At 29.9% G+C, this 23,191-nt stretch overlaps 1 protein-coding gene across 1 annotated transcript in view; it reads left to right on the top strand.

The window, feature by feature from the left end:
* Positions 1-286: 286 nt before the first annotated feature.
* The window catches only part of LOC128551471 (von Willebrand factor D and EGF domain-containing protein-like), a gene marked incomplete at its 3' end in the record, with an annotated part of 34,037 nt that continues 11,132 nt past the window's right edge, over positions 287-23,191 (top strand). The window contains exons 1-5 of the mRNA XM_053532336.1: positions 287-292; positions 535-696; positions 6,138-6,419; positions 6,865-7,209; positions 7,613-7,791. Of these exons, the coding sequence (XP_053388311.1) occupies positions 287-292; positions 535-696; positions 6,138-6,419; positions 6,865-7,209; positions 7,613-7,791 (974 nt within the window). The remainder of the gene's footprint in view (positions 293-534; positions 697-6,137; positions 6,420-6,864; positions 7,210-7,612; positions 7,792-23,191) is intronic.

A 23,191-nucleotide genomic window follows, 5' to 3' on the forward strand; every position in this document is an offset into this window, starting at 1 on the left:
GTGATTATTCGACGCACTTCTATATGAAACTTAAACATCGGGAATCCCCTGTGTATATTGTTTTCGATATATCATCTCTATACATTTTCTTCAGTGTAACACTTGGGTAACGGTGTTCGGGAGACTTCCATTAGCATTTCTTTCTTCGGCATGAAGGCCTGGTCTGTCATGAATTCGCCGGGAGCCGAAATACAATGGCGGGATTATCTATATTCAATCTGTGACATATACGGCTCAACATAGCACGCCCGCCTAGCGCAATAGAGAGCGCAGATCTACGGATCGCATGGTCGTGAGTTCGATTCCTGGGCTAGGTTATATTCTCCATGACGATTTAATATTATACACTGCATTTTAACTCATTCGGACTTTACCTGCGGAGAATCTAGGAACACTGGTTCTAGTTGTCCCATGCTGTTAAAAAAACGGTGCTAATGCAAATAATATAGATAAAACTATATTTCACACTATATCTAACATGTTTATAATATAATTTCTGCTTTTCTTTAAATTTGTGTTTTATTATAAAATTAGGTACTGAACCCTCGGATACTTGTAACAAGTGGAGAATCAGCTAACATCCATCTACAGCCAACGATTCCTCTTGGATGCCGACGTCCTGACGCTTTACCGGCATTCCGACAAGAATCTTGCAGTGTTGACATTGAAATGTTTGATCCTAATTCCAAATATTCGGTAAAACTTATATAGATAAAATACCTTCCCAACTGATCTAGTTAAGGGGTTACAGTTACGTTGCAATATATACATCGTGATGAAAGGCACTATTTCGACTAAATTTTTATCTGAAAAACAAAAGTTAAATGGTCTGTTATATCAATATGACGTCAAGTGGAGACGTAAATTGTAATATATTTTTATGTAACTACTAAGAAGGGTATTTGGTATATGATTACTTCTCCACCAAAACACTAGATCGAAGGAATCTCCAGACAACGAATATCTTTTGGAAGATGAAAGCGTATGAATCATATAAAATATGGTAAGAGTTATCATATATATCCCACATGAATAAAACACTACGCGCAGAACATTGTACCATTTTTATATTAAATATGTTCTATTTAGGTATGGGAGAATTCCATTTTCTTGGAAATATGTGCATTTAAATAATACCTTTCCCCTCCCTAAACAGTTGAATAGCGGTGTTGTTGCTGAAAGTTAAAAAGAATCATGTCTAAAAATTATTATATGTATTTAATAGAATATACTGTGTTTCAACATACTGCTTGTCAGTTCTGAGAACTATGTCCAATATCCCTCTTCGATTTTGAATACTAGAGTTGGTATAATGCCTAGAGTTGCTAGATGTATCTTAAATATGGTTCAAACTTACTATACTAGTTTTATCCAGACACTATAAATTTGTCGAATGTTTCATCGGACTGCTGACTAAATGAGTTATTCATGACTCTTTAAATATTGTAACACCGTTAGAAGTAAACGTACGTTTGTAAATAAAATATATCGTTCATTAAATAGCAAGTGTGGTTCATTTTCATATCATTAATACATATATGGCGTTGTCTGCCTTGAATCAACATTTTCGTTTATCTCATTTTAATGTACACTACTGTAGGCTTTTGCTTTCCGGCGTCTTTGTTTCTACAACATAGCTATGCTAATTTCCTCTTTGTCTCTGATTTTGACTCAAGATGTGCTTGCAATGCCTTACTAAAAAAAACTCTGAAATCCATGGACGTAAACTATAAAAATACAGAAGTGTGTTCTATTAAAAACATAGTCCAGCTTATCATCCATATATTTTACATGCAAGAAACAAGCTCTTCATGTAGGTCATGTAGGTTATGAATATTATCGACGTGAGGCCTTTCTGCAATGCAGCCAATAAGGTTTTTGCTTTATCATAAATCTGATATATATCAATGACACAGAAGGAAGCTATCCAATATGATAATAATAATGGCTGTGACTAAATACAGAGTTGGTGCGCCCGTGATATATTACAGACTCCGGTATATACCGGATTAACTACACCTTAAATATATATATTTTGTAACCATGGTGATTCTAACCCTAACCTTTAGTCAGTATATTATGCACATTATACACTAAATGCGTGCGGACATGCAAAAAAAAATGAGTATTTTTGCCGTGCGTTCCATTTGATAATAATTCCGCGCATGCGCAGAACGGCTGCACCAACTCTGCAATGAGAAACATTCAATAATAATATCTGTCATGTGTTTACGAATCGGATAGAAATATCCGTCCCGAGGGCACCTGCGCATTGGGCGGTAATGAGGCTTGCCGAATTACCGCCCATGCGCAGGTGGCCGAGGGACGGATATTTTCATCCGATTCGTAAACACATGACTGATATTTTTTCTTGCATATCGTATACATGTTTGCATTATATTCTGGCAGACTTTTTTCTTGCATACCGTATTTTACAAAAGGTAGAAATAGTTTCTTTTTAGCACTCTTTCTTATAGTAGAGAATGAACGCAAAGCGCGGGAAATTAACGTCCATATGACGTCATGATGTTTTGCGTTACGCACAATAACAAAGTTCCACTTTAGTTTTGTCGTTTGTAGCGTAACGTTATGTTTTTATGGTAAACTAACGTATTTTGAATCGAGAAATAGACTATAAGGAACGGAGAGAAACTATCAAGGTACCTGCTTTTTTCGTATTTTACATAAACAATATATTATTAGTGTATGAACCAGTTAGTTGTCATTAACAGCACGAGAGTCATCTGGCATGAGAGGGGGGGGGGGGGTGCCAGACGGGTTTTGCCGGCATGGGTAAAATAACCGGAAACGTCAGTCCGATATGCAAGAAAGAGTTATCTAAATAAAATGTTAATATCGTTGCTCGAATACGAATTTCCATTTAAAATTACCAAACGGATAACGTTATGAAACAGTGTAATGTAGTTCCTGCAATATTGAATTTACAGAATGAACAATTTGTGTAGTATTGAGGGAACAATTTGAGTTATGACCTTTCCGTTAGATTGTCACTTAAAGGACCTGACTGCCAGATCGTACAACATCAAGTTTTTACTTCTTTCAAGACTTATTATGGGTGTATTGTACAAAAGTGGAAAATTTTCATTTAATAAGCGATTTCTTGCATTTACCTCTGAATCAGAAGGGGCTCAGTTAGACATCTTTAAAAATACTGAGTTATATGCTGTAAAAGTTCTCTATTTTGCATTCATTCTTTTGATTACATATTGTGGAAGAAATGCAGGTAGGTTTAACTCCTGCCTCAGGATTATTTTTGAATGAAGTGAGCAAAGTTCAAAACAGACTCACAGGATTCGACCTTAATTTTTCGATGTTGGATTTAGAATTCTGTCTCATTAAATCTGTTTACTTGAGGCACCCTTGAAAAAAATGATATTTACAGTTTTATTTTGTGTTTTATAATTGTTTAACAATGGTTTGATGTTTCTTTTATCAAAATTAATGCTGTTACAGTAACGAATTCTCTGCAAACATTTTAGATAGTGGCCATCACATTGAAATTTGTCTCTACTTGAACTTGGGGAAATACCATAAATTATACAAAATTTACAAAAAACGGCACAGTAAAACTTATTTATCCCCCCACCAAAGGTGAAGGGGATATTAGAAATGCTCTCCGTCCGTGCGTCCGTCCGTCCGTCCGTCCGTGCGTCCGCAACGATCTTTGTCCGGACCATAACTCCAAAAGTACTTGAGGGATTTTCTTCAAACTTCATACACTGATAGAACACATTGGGAGGAAGTGCAGTGTGCAAGAACAATAACTCTACCTTGCCTATTTTTTGAGTTATTCCCCTTTATCTTATTTTCTTAAAAAATTTTGTCCGGAGCATAACTCCAAAAGTACTGGAGGGATTTTCTTCAAACTTCATACACTGATAGAACACATTGGGAGGAAGTGCAGTGTGCAAGAACAATAACTCTACCTTGCCTATTTTTTGAGTTATTCCCCTTTATCATATTTTCTTAAAATATTTTGTCCGAGCATAACCCCAAAAGTACTGGAGGGATTTTCTTCAAACTTCATACACTGATAGAACACATTGGGAGGAAGTGCAGTGTGCAAGAACAATAACTCTACCTTGCCTATTTTTTGAGTTATTCCCCTTTATCATATTTTCTTAAAAAAATTTGTCCGGAGCATATCTTCTTCATGCATGGAGGGATTTTGATATATCTTGGCACAAATGTTTACCACCACGAGGCGGAGTGTCATACGCAGGAACCAGGTCCCTAGGTCTAAGGTCAAGGTCACACTTAGAGGTCAAAGGATACAAGAATAAAAACCTTGTCCGGAGCATTTCTTCTTCATGCATTGAGGGATTTTGATATAACTTGGCACAAATGTTCACCACCACGAGACGGAGTGTCATGCGCAAGATCCAGGTCACTAGGCCTAAGGTCAAGGTCACACTTAGAGGCCAAAGGTCAGATACAAGAATGACTTTGTCCGAAGCATTTCTTCTTCATGCATAGAGGAATTTTGATGTAACTTGGCACAATTATACACCATCATGAGACGAAGTGTCATGCGCAGTTCCCTTCTTTAGAATTACTTCCCTTTGTTGTTACTTTAAATAGCTTTTATTGTAACTTTTTCATTACTAGTCGTAGGGAAAAATCGAGACCACTTTTCTGTAGTACAACAAACATGCTAAATCCAATTTTGAGGTGTATTTTGACCAGTCTCTTCCTGATAAAGATTGTTGTGTGGACTTGCAATTTTTTTTTTTTTTTTTTTTTTTTTTTTTTTTTTTTTTTTTTAAAGATTAACTTCCCTTAGTTGTTACTATAAATAACTTATATTGTAACATTTTTATAATTGACCCTAGGGAAAAAACAAGACCACTTTTCTGTGGTACAGCATAGATGTTACTCTCCAGTTTTAGGTGTATTTTATTAATTTTATTATATATAAGGTATCTCTACCTAGTAAGGAGTTTTTTTTGTGGACTTTAAAAAACAAAAGACTTACAATGATTACTAAACAACCACAAAATTAACATTCCATTTGCAAATACAGCTGCCCGGTGGGGGGATTAGCCATGTCTGACATGGCTCTTGTTTAAAATTTGCAACACAGTGCAAAACATGGTCAACTTTAAGAATATACCAAGCAAATGCTATTTGTTAAACATTACTATTAGGGGTCCAATACCTTAATTGCATATGTTTTTAGTGTAAAATGTAACACGTGGTTATTTCATTTATAGTAAGTGGAAAAAGTAGAGAATTTCTTTTACAGAAATAAGTAAATACTATGGGGGACATTAGTCAGTTACTTCCCCTGATTATGTCAAAGAAGTAGATTGGTCCTTCCTCTGTTTTTATCGTTGACTTCTTTGTAATTTTCAAAAGCAGTATCATTAAAATAGTGCTGTTTGTTGGGATGGAAACAAAATGGAGGCCATTTTAATCTAATATTGAAACTCTCACAAATTTCTCATTTTAAAGCCGTTTTGAAAATTATATCACTTCTTTGAATGATTTAAGAAATCATAGCAGACGGATTTTACATAAGAATAGCGTGACTGCCTTCCCCTTCGATAAAGTTCCACCACTGAACAAGGGGTGCTGCATTCATGTCTCCATGTCAAGTATTCTTCTTAAAGAATGATAGAAAGACTTAGATGAAAAAGTACAAAACTAAATACTCCAAAAAGGAAAAGTGTTTGAACACACAACCATGGAATGATCTAAAATCTGTGCATTTATTTGTATACTTAGGAGAAGTCCGGTGGATCTGCTTACTGAAGAATACTGGAAAATACTCGGTTTATAAGCTCACATTGAATTTGCACACGTAAATCCCCTAAATACAATTTTATCTGATCTAGCTGTTTGATGTTACTACGATAAGAATGTTTTGTAAACATAGACTTTTATTTTAGTATGTAAATCATTAACTTTTGTTTAGGAGGCCAGTTTTACGTAATACATTTTTTATGGGAAACATGCTGGTATGCCTAAAAAAAACAAAGACAAATATCAAAAGAACAAAAATAGAACGAAAAAATGTATTCAAAGAGAATCCGTAAAAGGACTTTGTCCATAGTCACTGTTATTTGCTGTAAATACATGTATATATATTTTTTTCGTTTTGAAATCTATTTCAGTGCAAGGACACATCTGTGACTTCTATAAGTAATCAGAAACTATGTGGAAGCAGTCTAACGGGATGGAGAAACACCACTTCTCAAGCCTGTATGCACCGGCACAATGTTTACCAGTGTAGTTACACTCAAATAAAATCACATCTCCGTTCCCAGACGATTCGTATAGCTGTAACAAACGATCGATTGCAATATCCGGATGATAAAACATTTACTTTGCAGCTTAGAACAGGAAACCTTGCTCCCCATACGTTCTGGCAGAGTGCGCGACTAGATGATGTGACGGTATATGTATTTAACATGCCTGTCAAAATATGTTATTAGCCAAATTAAATAATTAAACATAAAATGTGCATACAGATGTTGAACGTCAGCGGGATGATTGTCACAAAGTAGCGCTATACGGAAGTGACTACCAACTCCTGTACTTATGAATGTCAGTACATATTTTTGTGTTTGTTGAGTTTTCAGTCCTTTATTCAGCATCTGAAAACCTGTCAATACTAGTCATTTCAAAACAAATTACAGGAAGAATTATGTAAAAAATATTTTGTATTTCTTTGTACAGTTACATAGACACAAATACGGAAAAAATACATATAACATTTTCACGCTAGAAGCAATGTCATTTATAATGCTTTACCATAGATATGTTGTGAGCAGTGTCTGTTTTATTTGTACTTAACTTATTTTTTATTCTATGCTGAATTAACTCTGATCATTTTTCTAGATAATATATACAGGAGGAAGTCGAAATCTTGAATGGAGAAGAAAGTCCTGTCATGTCCAAAATGATCCACATTTGTGCAGTTTTGACGGAGGGTATACATACATGTCGGAATTTGGTCATTATCTTCTGTATAATAATACGAAGTACTCAACAGATGTTCAGATAAAAACACAGCCCTGTGATGCGGATGGCACCAGCGCTTCATGCACATGTGCAGTTGCAATCCAGGCTGGTGGGGATGTTTTCCTGATGGACATCTGTGATAAAATTAAACGTGCATCGTTCATTCACTGTCGATCAAACAAGCTTAATGCAATCGAAAAGACGACAAATACAGATTATGAGGTACACAACAGTATGTAAGTTTGCACAAACTTCAAATGCGTCACCTAACATGTATCAGGCGTTCCAGATATCAGACAAATAGCTATTGATAATACCGTTTTAAGATTTCATTACAAAAGACCAAATATTAACATATGTACTTTAAGAGAATATCACCGTCAAAATTAATTAAAAATGATATGCGTTCAGAGGATGTAACTGAGCAGTGAGAGCTTTAGAAGATACTGGATCTTACTGACTTTTATTTCAAAATATTCTGGTTCGTTTAAACGGAATATTGATGGTAATTGATTTAACGCATTACTTTCCCGATAGAAATGTCAGCTGTTTAATTTATCGAAACCTACAGTTTCGAGAATCATGATTAAGAGAGTAACGTAATTTATTATACCATTTCTTTCAGATATATCTTCCTACTGGCACGAAAGTTGAGGTTCATATGAAACATTATAGTCAATCGGACTTTCTTAACGTGTATATTTATCCGTCTCCGTCTGATGTACGTAATACCGAAGGATTATGTGGAAATTTAACCGGACAGCGTGACGAGACTTTAAACAGTATATATATTTCAAAATGGCGGTAAGCGTTTTCAAATTATGAAATAAAACAACATTTCTTTCGACATAGAGAGTTATAAAATAACTTCCATTTTTTTTTTATTGCAGCTCTACATTAATTTACTTTAGATCAACACATAATGTATCTCAAAATTTGATAGTTTATTTTAATTCATGTTTTAACACAGTTCATAAAATATTGTATTAAGTCTTACTGAAAAAAACAACTCATTCTTCTATTCACAAAAATACAAAGACCCTATGCTATCACTCATCCTCCAAATAAAAGTGAAGGATAAATCATGAAACATTATAGCCATTAGACCAGTGCGCCTACGTGTTCATTTATCTGTGTGAGGTCCGCACGAACATAAAATTATCACAGAATTACTTCATCTCTCATTTGCAAGTTTGTTTTTGATTTGGCGTTGTTTGCAACAGTTTATTTTTCAGTTATATAACGACAGGTAGTTTTCTGGATTCTAAACCACAAGTAACCGCCAACTCAGGATATCCACACAACAACGAGGTGGTTGCAAATCATCACGAATATCATTCGCCTCAGCCCGGGATCGAACTCGCATCCCCAATATCTGGACTGAGAGGAGTTGTCCAACAGACCTTGTGAATGATGACGTTTAAGTGGTATTTTTCCACTGACTGCTGTGATACGTTACCCTGCTGTGTTCTTTTTATATTTTGTTTTCTTTTTCTGTTTGGTTTAGTCCCTTCGGTATAATATTAAGGTGACTGAAGACCTAGATGCATGTTTAAAGCAATGGCGGCACCTGTGTAGCATCACAGACGGACTGAAAGTCAGTTTTAGGTTTACATCTCTCTAGTTGTAACAATATTTCGATCCCTGGGCGAGGTTTATGTTCCTCCGTAACGATTTTGATAAAAGACACTGTGTCTGAAATCATTCGTCCTTCTCCTCTAATTCATGTGGTGGTGTTGGTTGTTAGAGGGAGAACAGGTTTATACAGGTAAACATTCCAGGAACACTGGTTAGGTGCCGTTACGTAACTGAACTTTTGTTGCAAAACGGCGTTAAACCGAAATCAAACAAATCAAACAAACAATATTATATTAAGAAGAATATTAAAAAAATACCCGGAAAAGCGATCTGATATCTTTAATTCTAGACCCATTTTGCTAAAATTTTAAAATAGGACGGATGTGAAATTATGGATTTTAGAACATGCACAATATTTCTTTGTCATATCCTAGGCAACGCCACTACCTCAAATACGGCATAGCGTCATTATGACGCTGTCATATCACACACAATTAATCAACTCTTGATTACCATTGGTGTAATGTCTATCGCCATTAAATCCATTTATATACCTTCTTGCGAAAAATTCAATGCAGTTCATATGCTTTTGGATGAAATGTGACACTGAATGTGATGCCGTACCAAGGCGCTTGTAGTGTTATTTTTCAAGTCAGTACCACGAGTTATCGGCAAAATTCTGACTAGTTTTAAATATCCCGTTCATTGATATAATTTTGTTTCCTTCTGGGCATTATTCCTTAAAGATTTTGCAGCATATCATGTTTCTCTTTCCTTAGTTTTACAATTCGAAATACAGACTGTTATCTCATATTTCCGTTCAACATTGATTTAAAGCAATGACCAACACAATAAACCTGCCAAACATATTAGAGATGTCACATTTATAATCTGACGTCATTGGTGTAACGCTTACACTTTACTTTGAGATTCACCCAATTTGATAAACGGTAACTTAAAAAATAGGTAAGTGGCCAGTAACAGCATTCATTATTTGCATTACATAATCTATTTATAGTATTTAATCAACTAGAAGTATCCATAACTGATAAATGTAAACTTTTTGATAGCCTAGTCGGATCTATCTTGAATTATGGTGCAGAAGTTTTTGGTTATAATGAAGGGAAAAATATAGAACTAATCCATTGCAAGTTTCTGCGAAAAATTTTGTGCGTTAAAAAATCAACTAATCTAGATGGATTATACGGAGAAACGGGGCGATATCCAATGCGAATTCAACGAAAACTGATTTTAATAAAATATTGGTTAAAATTAATATCACTAGATAATAATTGCTTGTTGAAACGTATGTATAGAACACTAAAAACTGATGCTGATAATGATAACTCTTATAGTGGGAAAAACTGGGCCCATCAAATCAAATCCATTTTAAATGAAATCGGAATGACATACTTATGGATTAACCAAGAAAATATCCAGATCAACTTTCAAGTTATTAAAAACAGAATAATTGATATATATAAACAAGTGTGGTACTCAAACATTAATAATTCTAGCAGACTGGCTTCGTATAGCCTTTACAAACACTCATTTCAACTTGAAGAATACCTTAATCATGTAAATATTAGCAAATATAGAATATCACTGGCAAAATTTAGGCTATCTTCTCATAACCTAGCGGTAGAATCAGGGAGATATGAACAAGTCAGACGGGAAGACAGACTGTGTTTAAACTGCAACATGAATGTAGTAGAAAACGAATATCATTTTCTATTAGTCTGTCCAAAATATTATATGTTACGTAAGAAATTTTTGAAACCATATTTTTGCCACTGGCCAACTGTTAATAAGTTTGAAACATTAATGTCTTCAAAAAATTCTGTGACACTTAATAATCTATCCAAGTACCTTTATTTTGCTAATAAGGAACGAAATAATGTGTAATAGATTCTATTTTGTGCTTAACTTTAAATAGTTTGCATTGTTATTGAAATGCTTTTTTATCTACAAGTATTCTTATTATATTTGTCTTACTTTGTAAACATACTTCATGTTAGGACTTTCTCTGAAAATGTCACATGTTCTACTCCATGCATGCATTGAAATAGTTTGGCTATAAATGTAAATGTGTTTAATGCCAAATAAATGATATGTTATGTTATGTTATGTATTAGCGCATGTAAAATAGAAAAAGGGACAAATTTGGACCGGGTGACGCCGCATGACGTTGCCACGGGGACTAGCATTTACTTACTTCTTATCAAAAGAAAACATACTTTTGACATATCAACCAGTTAGTCCATAATCAAGCAATATTATACAGCAGTTCATTTTTGATGATATATGAAGCAATGAGAGCATTTTTCCGGGTTTTAATGAACACTCTACGTACATACCAAAATGTATGACAGGAGTGATAATTTAAATTTTAGTATAATTTCCCTCATGTGGACTGGGGAAAAACAGCTTATGGGATATGTATTTCTCAACTGAGTTATTTGTCTTGCTGAGAATTTTTATGAACGCAAATAATATATTACAAAATGCCTACTTCAACACGACTACTGTTATGATAAATTAGGCACATATTTTGCTCAGCTTTACTAACGTAATCCATATTTGGTTTTAAAAATAATAGTAATTTAAATGCATTTCTGCAAGATATCAAAACCCGTTTTTATGGAGATGTTCTTTGATTTTGGGTGTCAATTTGTTAACAGTATTTGGTGAAGTTATAAAACGTTTTAGTTAAAGATATTATGACCCAGATGTTCTGAGACACACCGCCCGTTTAGTGTTCAACCTTTTTACATTTGAACGCTGAGCTCTCCTGTTTGATTGTGTTTGAGAAAACATACGGAGTACTGTTATAAAGGTACCTCTTAAGTGATACCGGGATTTATCATTTTTAATATCTGTCTTTTGGCCAATGCCGTCGGACCGGTAAAGTAGTTCACTACGTTTGATTAACCGGTAATGATAACGTAACGTAATTTATACACATACCTAGAGTGATGTCTGATAGCCTTTATACGAGAAGATTAACGGTTGTCGAGAATCTATTATACCCCACGTATTTAGTTTTAAACAGTCAGTGCTTCAATCTGTTTTCCTAATGATCAGTTTGTAGAAAATATGTAGGTTTTGATTTAAATAATTTTGAAATAACAACATGAAATAAGCAGCAATGTAAGGACTCGTTCTAAGTTCTCTCATATCTTAGCAGTCATCGATTGCAATAATTTAAACTACGCCAAACATGCCTTTAACAATGCAATAGGTTCTATAAACTTTGCAGTCAGTAATAGTTATAGTATGTGTGAGAGTGTGTTAACAGGAATTTCCCATAGCTGGGGGTACTTTCGAGGGTTTTTTTTCTCTGCACATATCGTCGGGGGGCCGGGTTTGGGGCCAAACCCAATATTTGAAAAAAAGAAAAAAAACGAGTTTTTCCCCCTTTAGCTCGATATACCCTTTGGTACACACGACACAACATATTATAAATTTTTATCGCATAGTTTATCTTTAAAAATTTTATATTTTTTTCCCATTTAAAAATTTTGTTTATTATTTTTTTTAAACAATTATTTTTCCCCTTTTCCCTTTTTGCGCCTCGCTGACTAAACACAAAAATTTTCTGTTTTAGAAAATGTGTTCCCCAGATAAAAGAACCCAAAAAAATTTCTCTTTGGTTTTAAATTTTTTGCTTTTCTTTGGCCCCAGACATTTGAAAAAATTTGGGTTTTTTGTTTGTAAAAAAATCAGAGAAAAAGAAACATTTGAGAAATCTCAAAATTTTTCATATTTTCAAATGTATTTCTGAATTTGGCAATAACTAAAAATTTTTAAAAATAATCGTTTTTTATTTTTTTTACTTAAAAAAATTAGGGTTTGACAATTCTTTCTCGTGAACTGAAAAATGGAGCTAAAATCATTTTTTCTTTAAAAGGAAAAAATTAACTCCCTTATAGGCCCTCAATGGGAAAAAAAAGTGCCCGGGAAATATTGGGAAACATTTTTACCGGGGGCGATAGTATTTAAAGAAAATTGTTTGTGCAAATTCGATCAAACCCCCCCTTTGCCCAAAAAAACCCCTTGGTCCAAAACCGACCAATCCCGGGCCAAATTTTAAAAAATCCACATTTTTAAAACCCCAAATTTAAAAATTTTTTAAAAATTTAAAATTTTAAATACATATGAATAAAAATGAGTTTACAGAATAAAATAATTTTTTGAAAGAAAGAAGATTTCCCTGATAATAAAAACCCCCCAAATTATGTTAAAAACAAAAAATGGGAGAAAAATGATAAAACCCCCTTTCATCTGGGGAAAGTTTAAATCAAAGTTTTTTAAAAGAACAGGGGGTAATTTAAAAATTTTCACAAACAAGGGTTATTTTTTATTCCCAAAAAAGGTTTTAACACTTCCAGGATAAAATTTATTGGGGGCCGGGAAAATCCCCTAAAATGGACCCCCTGTCAATAAACGGGATGCGTATGAAAGGGCCCCATGATTTATCTAAAAACATTGAATTTTAAAAAGGTACATGTGTAACAAGGCTTTCCAAATTTAAAAATAAAACAAAATAAAAAACATTTGGAAAAAAGATTGCAAAACATTTAGTTGTGAAACCTATTTTTTAAAAACCGAAATCCCCCTTTGGGCCTCGGACAAAAAAAAGTAAAAAAACGGGAAAAAGGGGGGTAGAGTAACCCCCGGAATCACATGGACGAAAATTAGCAGAAGAATTACAAAAAACCAATTAAAAAAAAATTTAGGAAACGAAGATGATATTTTAATGATATTGAGATATTTGGGTAAACTGATTTATTTTCGACATGCAAGTTTTTTCCCAAAATAAAATAAAGGATTAAAGAACTCTTAACCTTTTATTGATAAAATTTTAGTAAAAATGTTTGGGGTTTTTCCTTAAGAAAAAAACTGAAAAATCTGTTCTGAAGCTTTTGAAAAAAAAAATTTTAAAGGACTATTACCAGTAAAATTTATGGGTAATAAAGGAAAAAAATTTTAAAAAAAAAATTTTTGGAAATAAAATTTTTGAATAAAAAAAAAAATTAATTTTGTTCAAAAACATTTAATAAAGGAAAAGGCTGTAGTAAAAAGGAAAGATTTAATAGAAGTTTAAAAAAATAATTTGGAAAATTTTTTCAGCAAAAAACTTATCTTATTTAGTTTAATTTGCAGGATAGGGGTTCGAAAAATAAAACCCAAAACAAAACATTCTAGTTTTAAAAAAAATGACCCCAAACCCCGAAGCCAAAAAAACTTAAATAAAGGTACTTTTTTCCCTTTAATTTTTAAAAATGGGGGTTTTTTTTAAAGTTATCAAAAAAATAAAAAAAATTTTAAAAATTGGGTGATCGATTTTTTTTTTAAAGGGAAAAACTTAAAAAAACTTTTTGAAAAAGGTATACACCAAATTGGACAAAAAGGAAATTTATAAAAATTTAAAAAATTTTAAAAAATAAAAACCCCAAACATACACTATAAAAGTTTTAAAAATGATGAAAAAAATCAATTTTTCATTTTATGAAAAGAACTTTTCCCTTTACTCCCAAAAGAAGTTTTTAAATAAAAAAAGTTTTAGAAAAAATTAAAAAAGAAAAACCCAAGCTTTAAAAAGGGGGAAAAGGGTTACAATGAAAAATTTAAAGTTGGGTACCTTTTTAAGCGATCTTGAAAACTTTTTAAATTTTAAAAATAAAAATTTTAAAATTAGAAATCCCGAAAAAAAAAAATTTTTCAAAAACCCTCTTGAAATGCACATGAAGGAATTTAACTTAACGGATATAAAAGTAAAAAGAAGAAGATTTGTTTTAAAATTTTAATTAAGATTTTTTTTTAAAATTATTTTATATAAAGGGAAAAAAATTATATCAGTTAAAGGGTAAAAAAGGCCTAAAGGAAAAAGTACGTTTTTAATATTTTTTAAAGAAATAAACCAAATTTTTCATAATTCCGGGAACAAATTAAACAAGGGGCAAAATGTTATGGATCCACTAAACCCAAAGGGTTTCCCAACCTTGCAATTTAAAATTTCCCAATAACCTTTTTGAACTTCTGCTCAAAAACCCTTTCCCAAATTTTTATTTCCTTTTCAGTTTTAACAATTTTAAACAGTCATATAAAAATTTTTATCTTCTGCTAAACATTTGATGGTTTTTTCTGTCCTTGCCGTTGTTATTTTAACAAACAGAAACCCTTTTTTTTCCAAAAACAACAACGACAACGGTGTTATAAATGCCCCCCGAGGGGGCCAGTATCCCAATTTTTTCTTAACTGACATATTAAAAAAACCATATGAAAAACCCCCAATTGAGGGATTTGTTTATTTTAAAACCGACCCAGAAAAAATTTTTTTAAAAAGACTTCAAAAAAAAAAACAAAGGGAAAAAAAAAAATTTTGGTTTTATTGATTTTTTTAAAAAAAAACTACAAAAATTAAACACGAAAAAAGGGTTAAAACCAGAATGTTTCAAAAGGGTTTTAAAATTTTTTAAACATTTTAATAAAAAATTTTAAAAAAATGTTTTAAAAAATCTTTTTCAAAAAAATATAGAAAAATAAAAACAAATTTTCAAATCAAAAAATTTCATTAGGGTGCTTTTTTTAAAAAATTTTTTTCAAATAAGAAAATTTTAAATAAGAGGGTTAATAGAAAGGTAGATAGAATAAAATTTTAAAAATTTAATCTGGGCACTTTAGGAGAAATAATGAACCCGAAAAAAATTTCATATAAGAAATTTCAAAAAAGAAGAAATGTTTTTAAATCAAAATTTTATCAAATATTTTAACGATAATTTAAAAAAAAATCATGTCATTGAAAATGTACAAAATGTTATAGATTTTTAAATTTTAAAAAAAAATTTTTTAAATTTGAAGGGGACTGGGGTTTTGCCCTTTAACTGAAAAAGAAAATGATGAAAATTTAAATGTGATTGTCCCAGCCCAAATAATTTCAAAAAAACCAAAAAAGTTATTGTAACCGACTGTGATACAAATTTAAAAAAAAAATTATAGAAGCACTTAAAAAAGCATCTAAAAAATTGGTATTAATGCGGGGAAAAATAAAAAATGTTTTTGTGAAGGGACCCCCCGGGTAAAATTTTGGTTTCCAAAATTAAATGGAAAAAAGATAAAAAAATTTAAAATTTTTTAAATTTCTTCTTAAAGAAAATTTTAAAAAATTTTATTTTTTTTAAATTATTTTTTTTAATTATTTTTTAATATTTTTTTAATTTTTTTTTTGCTTGAAAATTATTTTTCAAATTAATATAAGAGGAAATCGGGAGATCTTCAAAACAATTTAAAAAAGAAAATTTAAAAATTTAAAAAATTACATATAAAAAAAATTCCAAAGAATAAAATTATTTTTTAAACCTAAAACGACTCTTATGAAAACTTAAATTTTAACAAAAAAATTTTAAAAGGTATAAAAAAAAAATTTTTTTTTTTTTTTAAAAATAATTTTTGCAAAAAGGGAAAAAAAACTGAAAACAATATTAAATCAGTTTTTTTTTCAATAAAAGGGCCCTTTAAAGAAATTTTTTAACCACAAACAAAATAAAAAAATTTTCCATCAAGTTTTTTGGTGAAAAAAAAAATAAAATTTTGGAAATTGGTTTTCCCTGAAGGAATTGGGCTGGAAATAGAGCCCGTTGAGCCCCCTTATATAAATAGATAAAAAAAGGGCCTTTTTCTGTTTTAAAATTTTTTTAAAATTTCCCCAAAACCAAAAAAAAATTAAATGAAAGGATTAATAAATAAAAAGAATAAATAAAAATGAATGTTTTAGATGGTGTCATTTATCTAAAAATTTTCCCTGTAAACAAAGAAATTCTAAAAGAGTTTCAAATTAAAAAAAAACTTTAAAACACTTGTTTTAAAACTGGAATTAAATTTCCTTTTACTTTAAAATCAAAAAACCAAAAATAAAAAGTTTTAAATGAATATCATTTTAATTTTTTGGGGGGAATAGGAAGAAAATAGTTTTTTTATCCTTGTACATATCAAAATATCAATACAAAGAACCCTGTGACATGTTGCAAATTACAAATGAAAAAAAAATGATAAAATAAATGAAAAAAAAACAGGGAAGGACTGTAAGCCCTAAAGAACTGTGGCCCAAACCCTTTATTTTGGGAAAAAAAAGATTTTTAATAAATTAATAAATAACAAAAAAAAAAATACAAACAAAAACATTTTGAAAGATTTTGCCTCCCAACATTGTACAAAAAGAAAAAATAATTAAATAAACCAAAATTTTCCAATTTTTTAAAGCTATTAAGGGACCCAAAGGTGAAAAAATGCCAAAAGGGAAGTAAAGTACTTTTTTAAAAAAATTATCAAAAAGGTTTCCAGTAACCTTTTTGGAAAAAAATTTTTTGGGGGGGGGGTTTGGGGTTAAAAATGGGGGGGGTTTTTTAACTTTTCCTTTTTTTTAACCTTTTTCAAGCAGTGAATCTTCATTTATTTAAACCCAATATAAAATCATATAGATTGTGGTTAGGGGGCTAAAAAATTTTTTTGGGTTTTTATGACGATAAATTACAAAACCCAACCCGTTTTATAGGGGTCCAAGGCAGTTTAAAAGGGTTTTTTTTTTCTTGGGAAAGGGGGAATAATTTTAAAAAAATATTTAAAAAACCCTTTTTCCCCAAAGATTTGAGAAATGCCCAAAAAAAGATTCAACCAAATTTTAAAAAACAAAATTTTTGTAAATTTTCGTGAAAAGAATATTAGAAGGTAAAGTCCCCAGTACGTGACCATTTGTCAATAAAGGAAAAAAAAAGGGGAATTGCCCCCACTCAGAATGTAAATTAATTTTAAACTAACACAAAAAAAATTTCCTGTTATTTTTTCATAATTTAAGAGGTTATGAGGTTTTTAAAATCAAAAAATAGGGAAATTTTTTAAAAAGGGGAAATTTTAATTGTTATTTCCTAACAATAGGGAAGATATATGGAAATTATGATTTCGGACTTTGTCTTTTGGTTCTTTTCCAAATTTAGGGGGCCCCAAACAGGGGAAAACAAAGAAAAAAAATTTTCCCAAAGAATTTAAATTTACTCAAGTTTTTTGATTGGGGAAAGCATTAATTTTTAAAAAAAAAAGGGTTCATCCAAAAGATTACTGGTTTTCCTTTTAAAAAAAAATTAAAAGAAACAAAATTCCCTTCCCTAAAGAAGATTTTATTACTTTTTAAATAAAAACACATATATGATAATGAAAACCCAACATTTTAAAAATATCGGGGAAAAATTTTAAAAAATTAAAAAAATTTGGGAGAATACCAAGATCTATATTTAAAAAAACTGACGTTTTAATTTAGCTGATGTACAAAAATTTGGGGGAAACAGTTTAGGAAACAAAAAATTTAGTTTCCTTGTCTTTAAATTTTTAGTATTCCGGGGGGGTTTGGGGCTTGGGGGGGATAAATTTTAAAAATGCTGGAAATTTAATTTAAATTTAAAACAATATTTGTTTTTGTTCTTTTTTTTTTAAAAGGACGGGAAAAGGGGGAAAATTATATTAAAAAATCCCGAAAAGGCAAACAAAAAATTATGAAAGTTTAATAATTCAAAAAAGGGAAAGGGCAAATCCCTTATGTCCCTTTGGACGCCAATAATCTTTAGGGGGTTGGGCTGTGTAAACCCTTTACCCCGGGAAACTTAAAATTTTAATTCCCGAAAACCAAATTTTTAAAGGGAAATTAACGGCAAAAGGAAAACTAACTTGGGGGTTGAATTTAACTTGAATACCAAAAAGGTTACATAAAACCCAAAAAGATTACCCTTTGGCTCCTAAAAAAATTAAAATACCAATAAAGGGTTTTTCTGATTATATAAAAATTTTAAAAACAAATTTAAAAAAAGGGAAAAAATTAATGTAAAGAATTTTGGTTTCCAACTTTAAGGAAAAAAAACAAAATTATGTAGTTCATTATAAAAATCTATGACTATATACACAAAAGGGGATTAAAAGTAAAAAAATACCAAAATAAACTTTTGAAAAAAAGGGTTTCCTTTTTTAAAAAATTTAAAATTTTATTTAAAATACCAAAAAAAAAAAACAAAAAATTAAATTTAAAAAGGGAAATTTTTTTTAATTTAAGGGAACCCCAATTTCTGTATTTGGGGTAAGCATGGGGAATTTTAGGGAAAGAGGATTAATTAAAATTAACTCATATGAAAACCTTTTTTTAAAATATATAGCAAAACCTTCATTTGAAGTTCAACGAGGTTTCAAGAATTTTTTTTTGGTATTCTGAATAAAAAAAAAGTTTTTTATTAAACAGACCTTTTTAATTTGGAATGGGGGCATTTAAAATTTATAAAAAATTTTTTAATGTATGATTTTAAATTATAAACCCTTAAAGGAAAAGGGACGAGGGTAATGTAAATTATTATTCACTGACACTGATTCATTATGTTTAAATTTAAAAACCCAAAGATCCCAAATTGGGATTTTTATAAGGAAAAAGATTTATTTATAAAAAGGGGGGGGGGGGGGGATTATGATAGAAAATTAAAAATTTTATTTCAAAAAATAAAAAAAAAAGAAATTGGAAATTTAAAATAAACCTTGCCGCATCCCTTGTTAAATTTTTGGCGGTTTAAAAGAAAAAAATTTAAATTTCAAATTTTTTTAGAAAACGAATTAAATTTAAAAAAAATGAAAAAGGAATTAAAAAAACTTGTTTTTAAAAAAAAATAGTTCAAAAAAAATTACAAAGATACTTGTTTTAATTAAAACCCAAAACTATCACCCCTTTTTAAATTTTCTTTGGGTAACAAATTTTTTCCATTTATGTTAAAAAAAAACATTTTTATCATGTTTTTTACATAAAAGTTTATATTCTTGATAATGGAATTTGATCCCTTAGTTTACCCCTAAATTATAGAACCAAAAAATTGTTAACTGAATTTTCGTAACGTTTAAAGAATTAATATAAAAAAAAACATCCTTTTAAAAATTTCCTTTGCATAATTAATAAAAATGGGAATTCATTTTTTCTATTTTTTTTTACTGAAAAACTTGAAAAAAACACTTTCTTTTTTTTTTTATTTGAAAATTTATTTTCTCCTTTACAAATTTTAAAATTCCCATCAACAGAATCTTAAGTTTCAATTAAAATTAATTTTACAAAATTCCCTTTTTTTGAACAAAACCAGGACACCTTTTTACGTTTTCCAGGGAAATAATCCCCATCTTAATTTTTGGGTAAACTTTTTAAAAAAACAATGGAGGTTTTTTTTTATTTTTTGCCTTTCTTTTTGGGTTTTTTCTATTTTTTTATTTTTTCATTTATATTTTTGAATTTTTCCCCTTTAATTTTAATTATTCCATTTAAAAATTTTTCCGAAAAAAATTTCCCTTTTTATTAAAAAAATTTTATAATTTTTTGGTTCATTTACTTTTTGATTTGAATTTGTTTTTAACAATAAACATACAACGGTTTTTATCTTGAAACCCTTTTAATGAAAAATAAACAAAAAATTACCACAAAGAAAATTTTGTTTTGTCTTGATTTTAAACCCTTTTGTTTTTACTTTTGGGTATTAAAAAATTCCTTTTTTTGGGTGGAAAGTCCAAAGGGAAATCGAAATCCCAAAGCATTTCTCTAAAACCTCTTTTTTTTACCCAAGTATTATTTTTTTAAAGTAACAAACCCAATTGTTCCCGGACCCCCGGAGTCGCCCCAAATTTATAATTCCCTTTAAAAACCTTTTCTTTTTTTTAAAAAATTATTTCTCAAAATAAAACCCCAAAATTTTTTTTAATTTTTAAAATTGGTTTTCCCCAAAAGGTTTAAATTTTCATTTAATTTTGGGTTTTTTTAAATAAATTTTATTTTTTTTTTTAAAATTTATGGGAATTCGTCTGAAAGGTCCCTTTGGGAAATAAATCTGTAGCCCTTTATCCCATTTAAACCCAAGAAAATTCCTAAACTGCAGCCAACATCCCAAAAAAACCCACGTTTTTGTTTTTTTTTTTGTGTTAATTTCCACCCCCGATCCTACTATTTTGCTTTTTTTGGGTTTGGGGTTTTAAAGTTTAGGGGTGATATCATTTTTCCCTTTTTATCTTTAAAGCTACTGAAACCCTACCATTTCCAAGTATTTTAAAAACACCACCCCCGGCCCTACCCCGGGACAAAGCCCCAAAAGGCCAAAAGGGGGCTAAAAATTTTTTTGGAGCAAATTTTTGCTGCCATTGGAAAAAATTGTTTTTTTCCTAACAAACCACCCAAAGCCCCAAAAAATCCACCATTTTGACCTTGACTGGACATTTTTTTGAAATTGGGAATTTCAAAAACCCCTTTTTATTTGCCCCAGCTTTTTTTAATTTGTTAATTTTTTGTTTTTGTTAAAAGTAAAGGAAGTTTCCAGTAATTGTTCATTTTTAATCTAAAAAAATTTCGGAATTCAATTATTATAACTTGTTCTAAAAAATTTCTTTGTCCATCCCGTAAGGTTTTAATTTTTTATTCAATATAATTTTTATTCTTATATATAATTTATATTTTTTTTTTTTTTTTTAAACAATAACAAATTCATTTTTCCAAAAGAATTTATTTCACTGGTTTTTTTCCTCGGATAATACAATTGCGTAAAAACGAAATTACGCTGGTGGAATATTTAATTTCCGTTTAAAAATTTTTGGTTAGGGTTCATCGTAGTTTTTAAATTCCTTTTTAAAAATCCAAAAATAAAATGAATAAAAACCCAAAAAAAAATTTTGAAATTAAAACTATTTAAGGGCTTTTCCGTGTTTTGTTATTTTGGGGGTTTTTAATAATAAAATTTTTACATCATCAAAAAATTTCCCTTTAATACTGTATAAATTTGGGTTTTGGAAAAAAAAACACCATTCCCCCCCCAAGACGACCAAAGCTCAAAATGCCCAATTTTTATTTTCGCCTTAATTTTTAAAAGAAAACAAAAAAATTGGAATTTTTTTCTTGTGAATTACTTTTTATCAGGGCGTTGTAAATAAACAAATACAAGTTTTGGGTTTTTTGTTAAAAACCACTGTTATTCAAAGGGTTTTTTATTTTTTTTGTGTATCACTTGATTGCAACAAACATTTCCCCAAAAGGGAAGGAAACCCTCTTTCTTTTTTAAAACTTTCCCGTAGTAAAATTTGCAAAACCCCAAAATTTATTAAAAAAAACCTGGAACCCATAAATTTAAAAATTTTTACAATTTACTCTCCAGCAACAGCAGCCTTACTCTAAAAATTAATTTTATCATCATCTGTCAGCTGCAGTGTTTTTGAATTTGACTTTGGAAATTTAAAAAAAATTTGTTTTCTAAACCCTTAAAAAATGAATAATTTTTAAAAGGGAAATTTTGCATTTACCTCTTTAACCCCCTTGGGTTTTCCTTTTTTAAATTTAAAAACCGAATTAAAAAAAACAAGTAGCAGCAGTATCAGTAAACTAAAAAAAATAAATTCTTTTTTCCGTTGAATTTTTTCATAACTTCCCGATAGTTCAAACCAAAAACTTTTCATTTTTACTTTGTATAAATTTTTACAATCCCTAAAAAAATTTTTTTATTTTGTTTAACCACCCAACTGATCAATTAATGAAACTGCATTTTTTAATTAAAGGGAATTTGATCTCCATCAGCATAATTTTTACCATTACAAGCTTATTTACTTTTAAAAAAATTTCTTCAAAAAACCATTAAAAAAAATCAAAATATGAATCTTCCTCTTTAATTTTTAAATGGGTATCCGTTTTTTTTTTTTGCTTAAAAATTTTTTTTCCCAGGGCCAAAATTAAAAGCGTATCTAAAGAATAGAGTTAATTCAATTTTTTCACAATATTGTTTTGTTCTAAAAAATGTAAAATTTAAAAAAATTTTTTATTTTTTTTTTGTTTTTATTTTAGTTTTTTTTTTTTAAAATTCATCTGTTAATACGTTTTTGTTGAGCTGAAGTTTTTCCCCAAAGGCTAAAAATCCCAGATCCGGGCAATAATTAAATTTTAAAAATTTTAAAAAATTCCTCCTCCCTTATCATTAAATTTTTTTTAAATTTTTTTTATTATTCTTTTCTTTTAAAAACCCCAGCAATTACAATTAAACCAAAGGGCCCGGGGGCAGGGGTTTTTTTTAAGTTTTTTCAATAATTTTTTGCTGCACCAAATTTCCAACTTCTGTTTTCCCAAACCCTTTTTTTGTTCCACTTTCAAGTGCTCTTTTCCGCTTTTTCCAAAACTTTTTTTTCCCCGTGCTAATTAAAGGGTTGAATTAAATTTGGTTTTAAAATGTCAAAGGAAAACCTTTTCCTTGTAGTTTTTCTTCTCCGGGGTTTAGCAACAAAATAAAATTTAAAATTCCTTTTTTATCATAAAATTTTTTTTTAAATTTTATAAAACCCAAAAATTTTAATTTTTAAATTTCTTTTAAAATTTGTGTAAAACTTGTTTCAAAAACCCCAATTAAAAATTTAAAAATTCTAACCCCCCAAAAATCTTAATAATATTCTAATTGAATTTTAAAATTTTATTAAATTTTTAAAAAATCCCAACCCCTTTTTGGGGTTTTTTTAAGGGGAAACCTTTATAAATCTGCAGTACTTTAAAACATAATAAAAACACTGAAATTTTCCATCAAAAAGTAAAAAAATCAAT

This window comes from Mercenaria mercenaria, unplaced genomic scaffold (assembly GCF_021730395.1).
Source record: "Mercenaria mercenaria strain notata unplaced genomic scaffold, MADL_Memer_1 contig_1119, whole genome shotgun sequence".
Taxonomy (NCBI): Eukaryota; Metazoa; Mollusca; class Bivalvia; order Venerida; family Veneridae; genus Mercenaria; species Mercenaria mercenaria.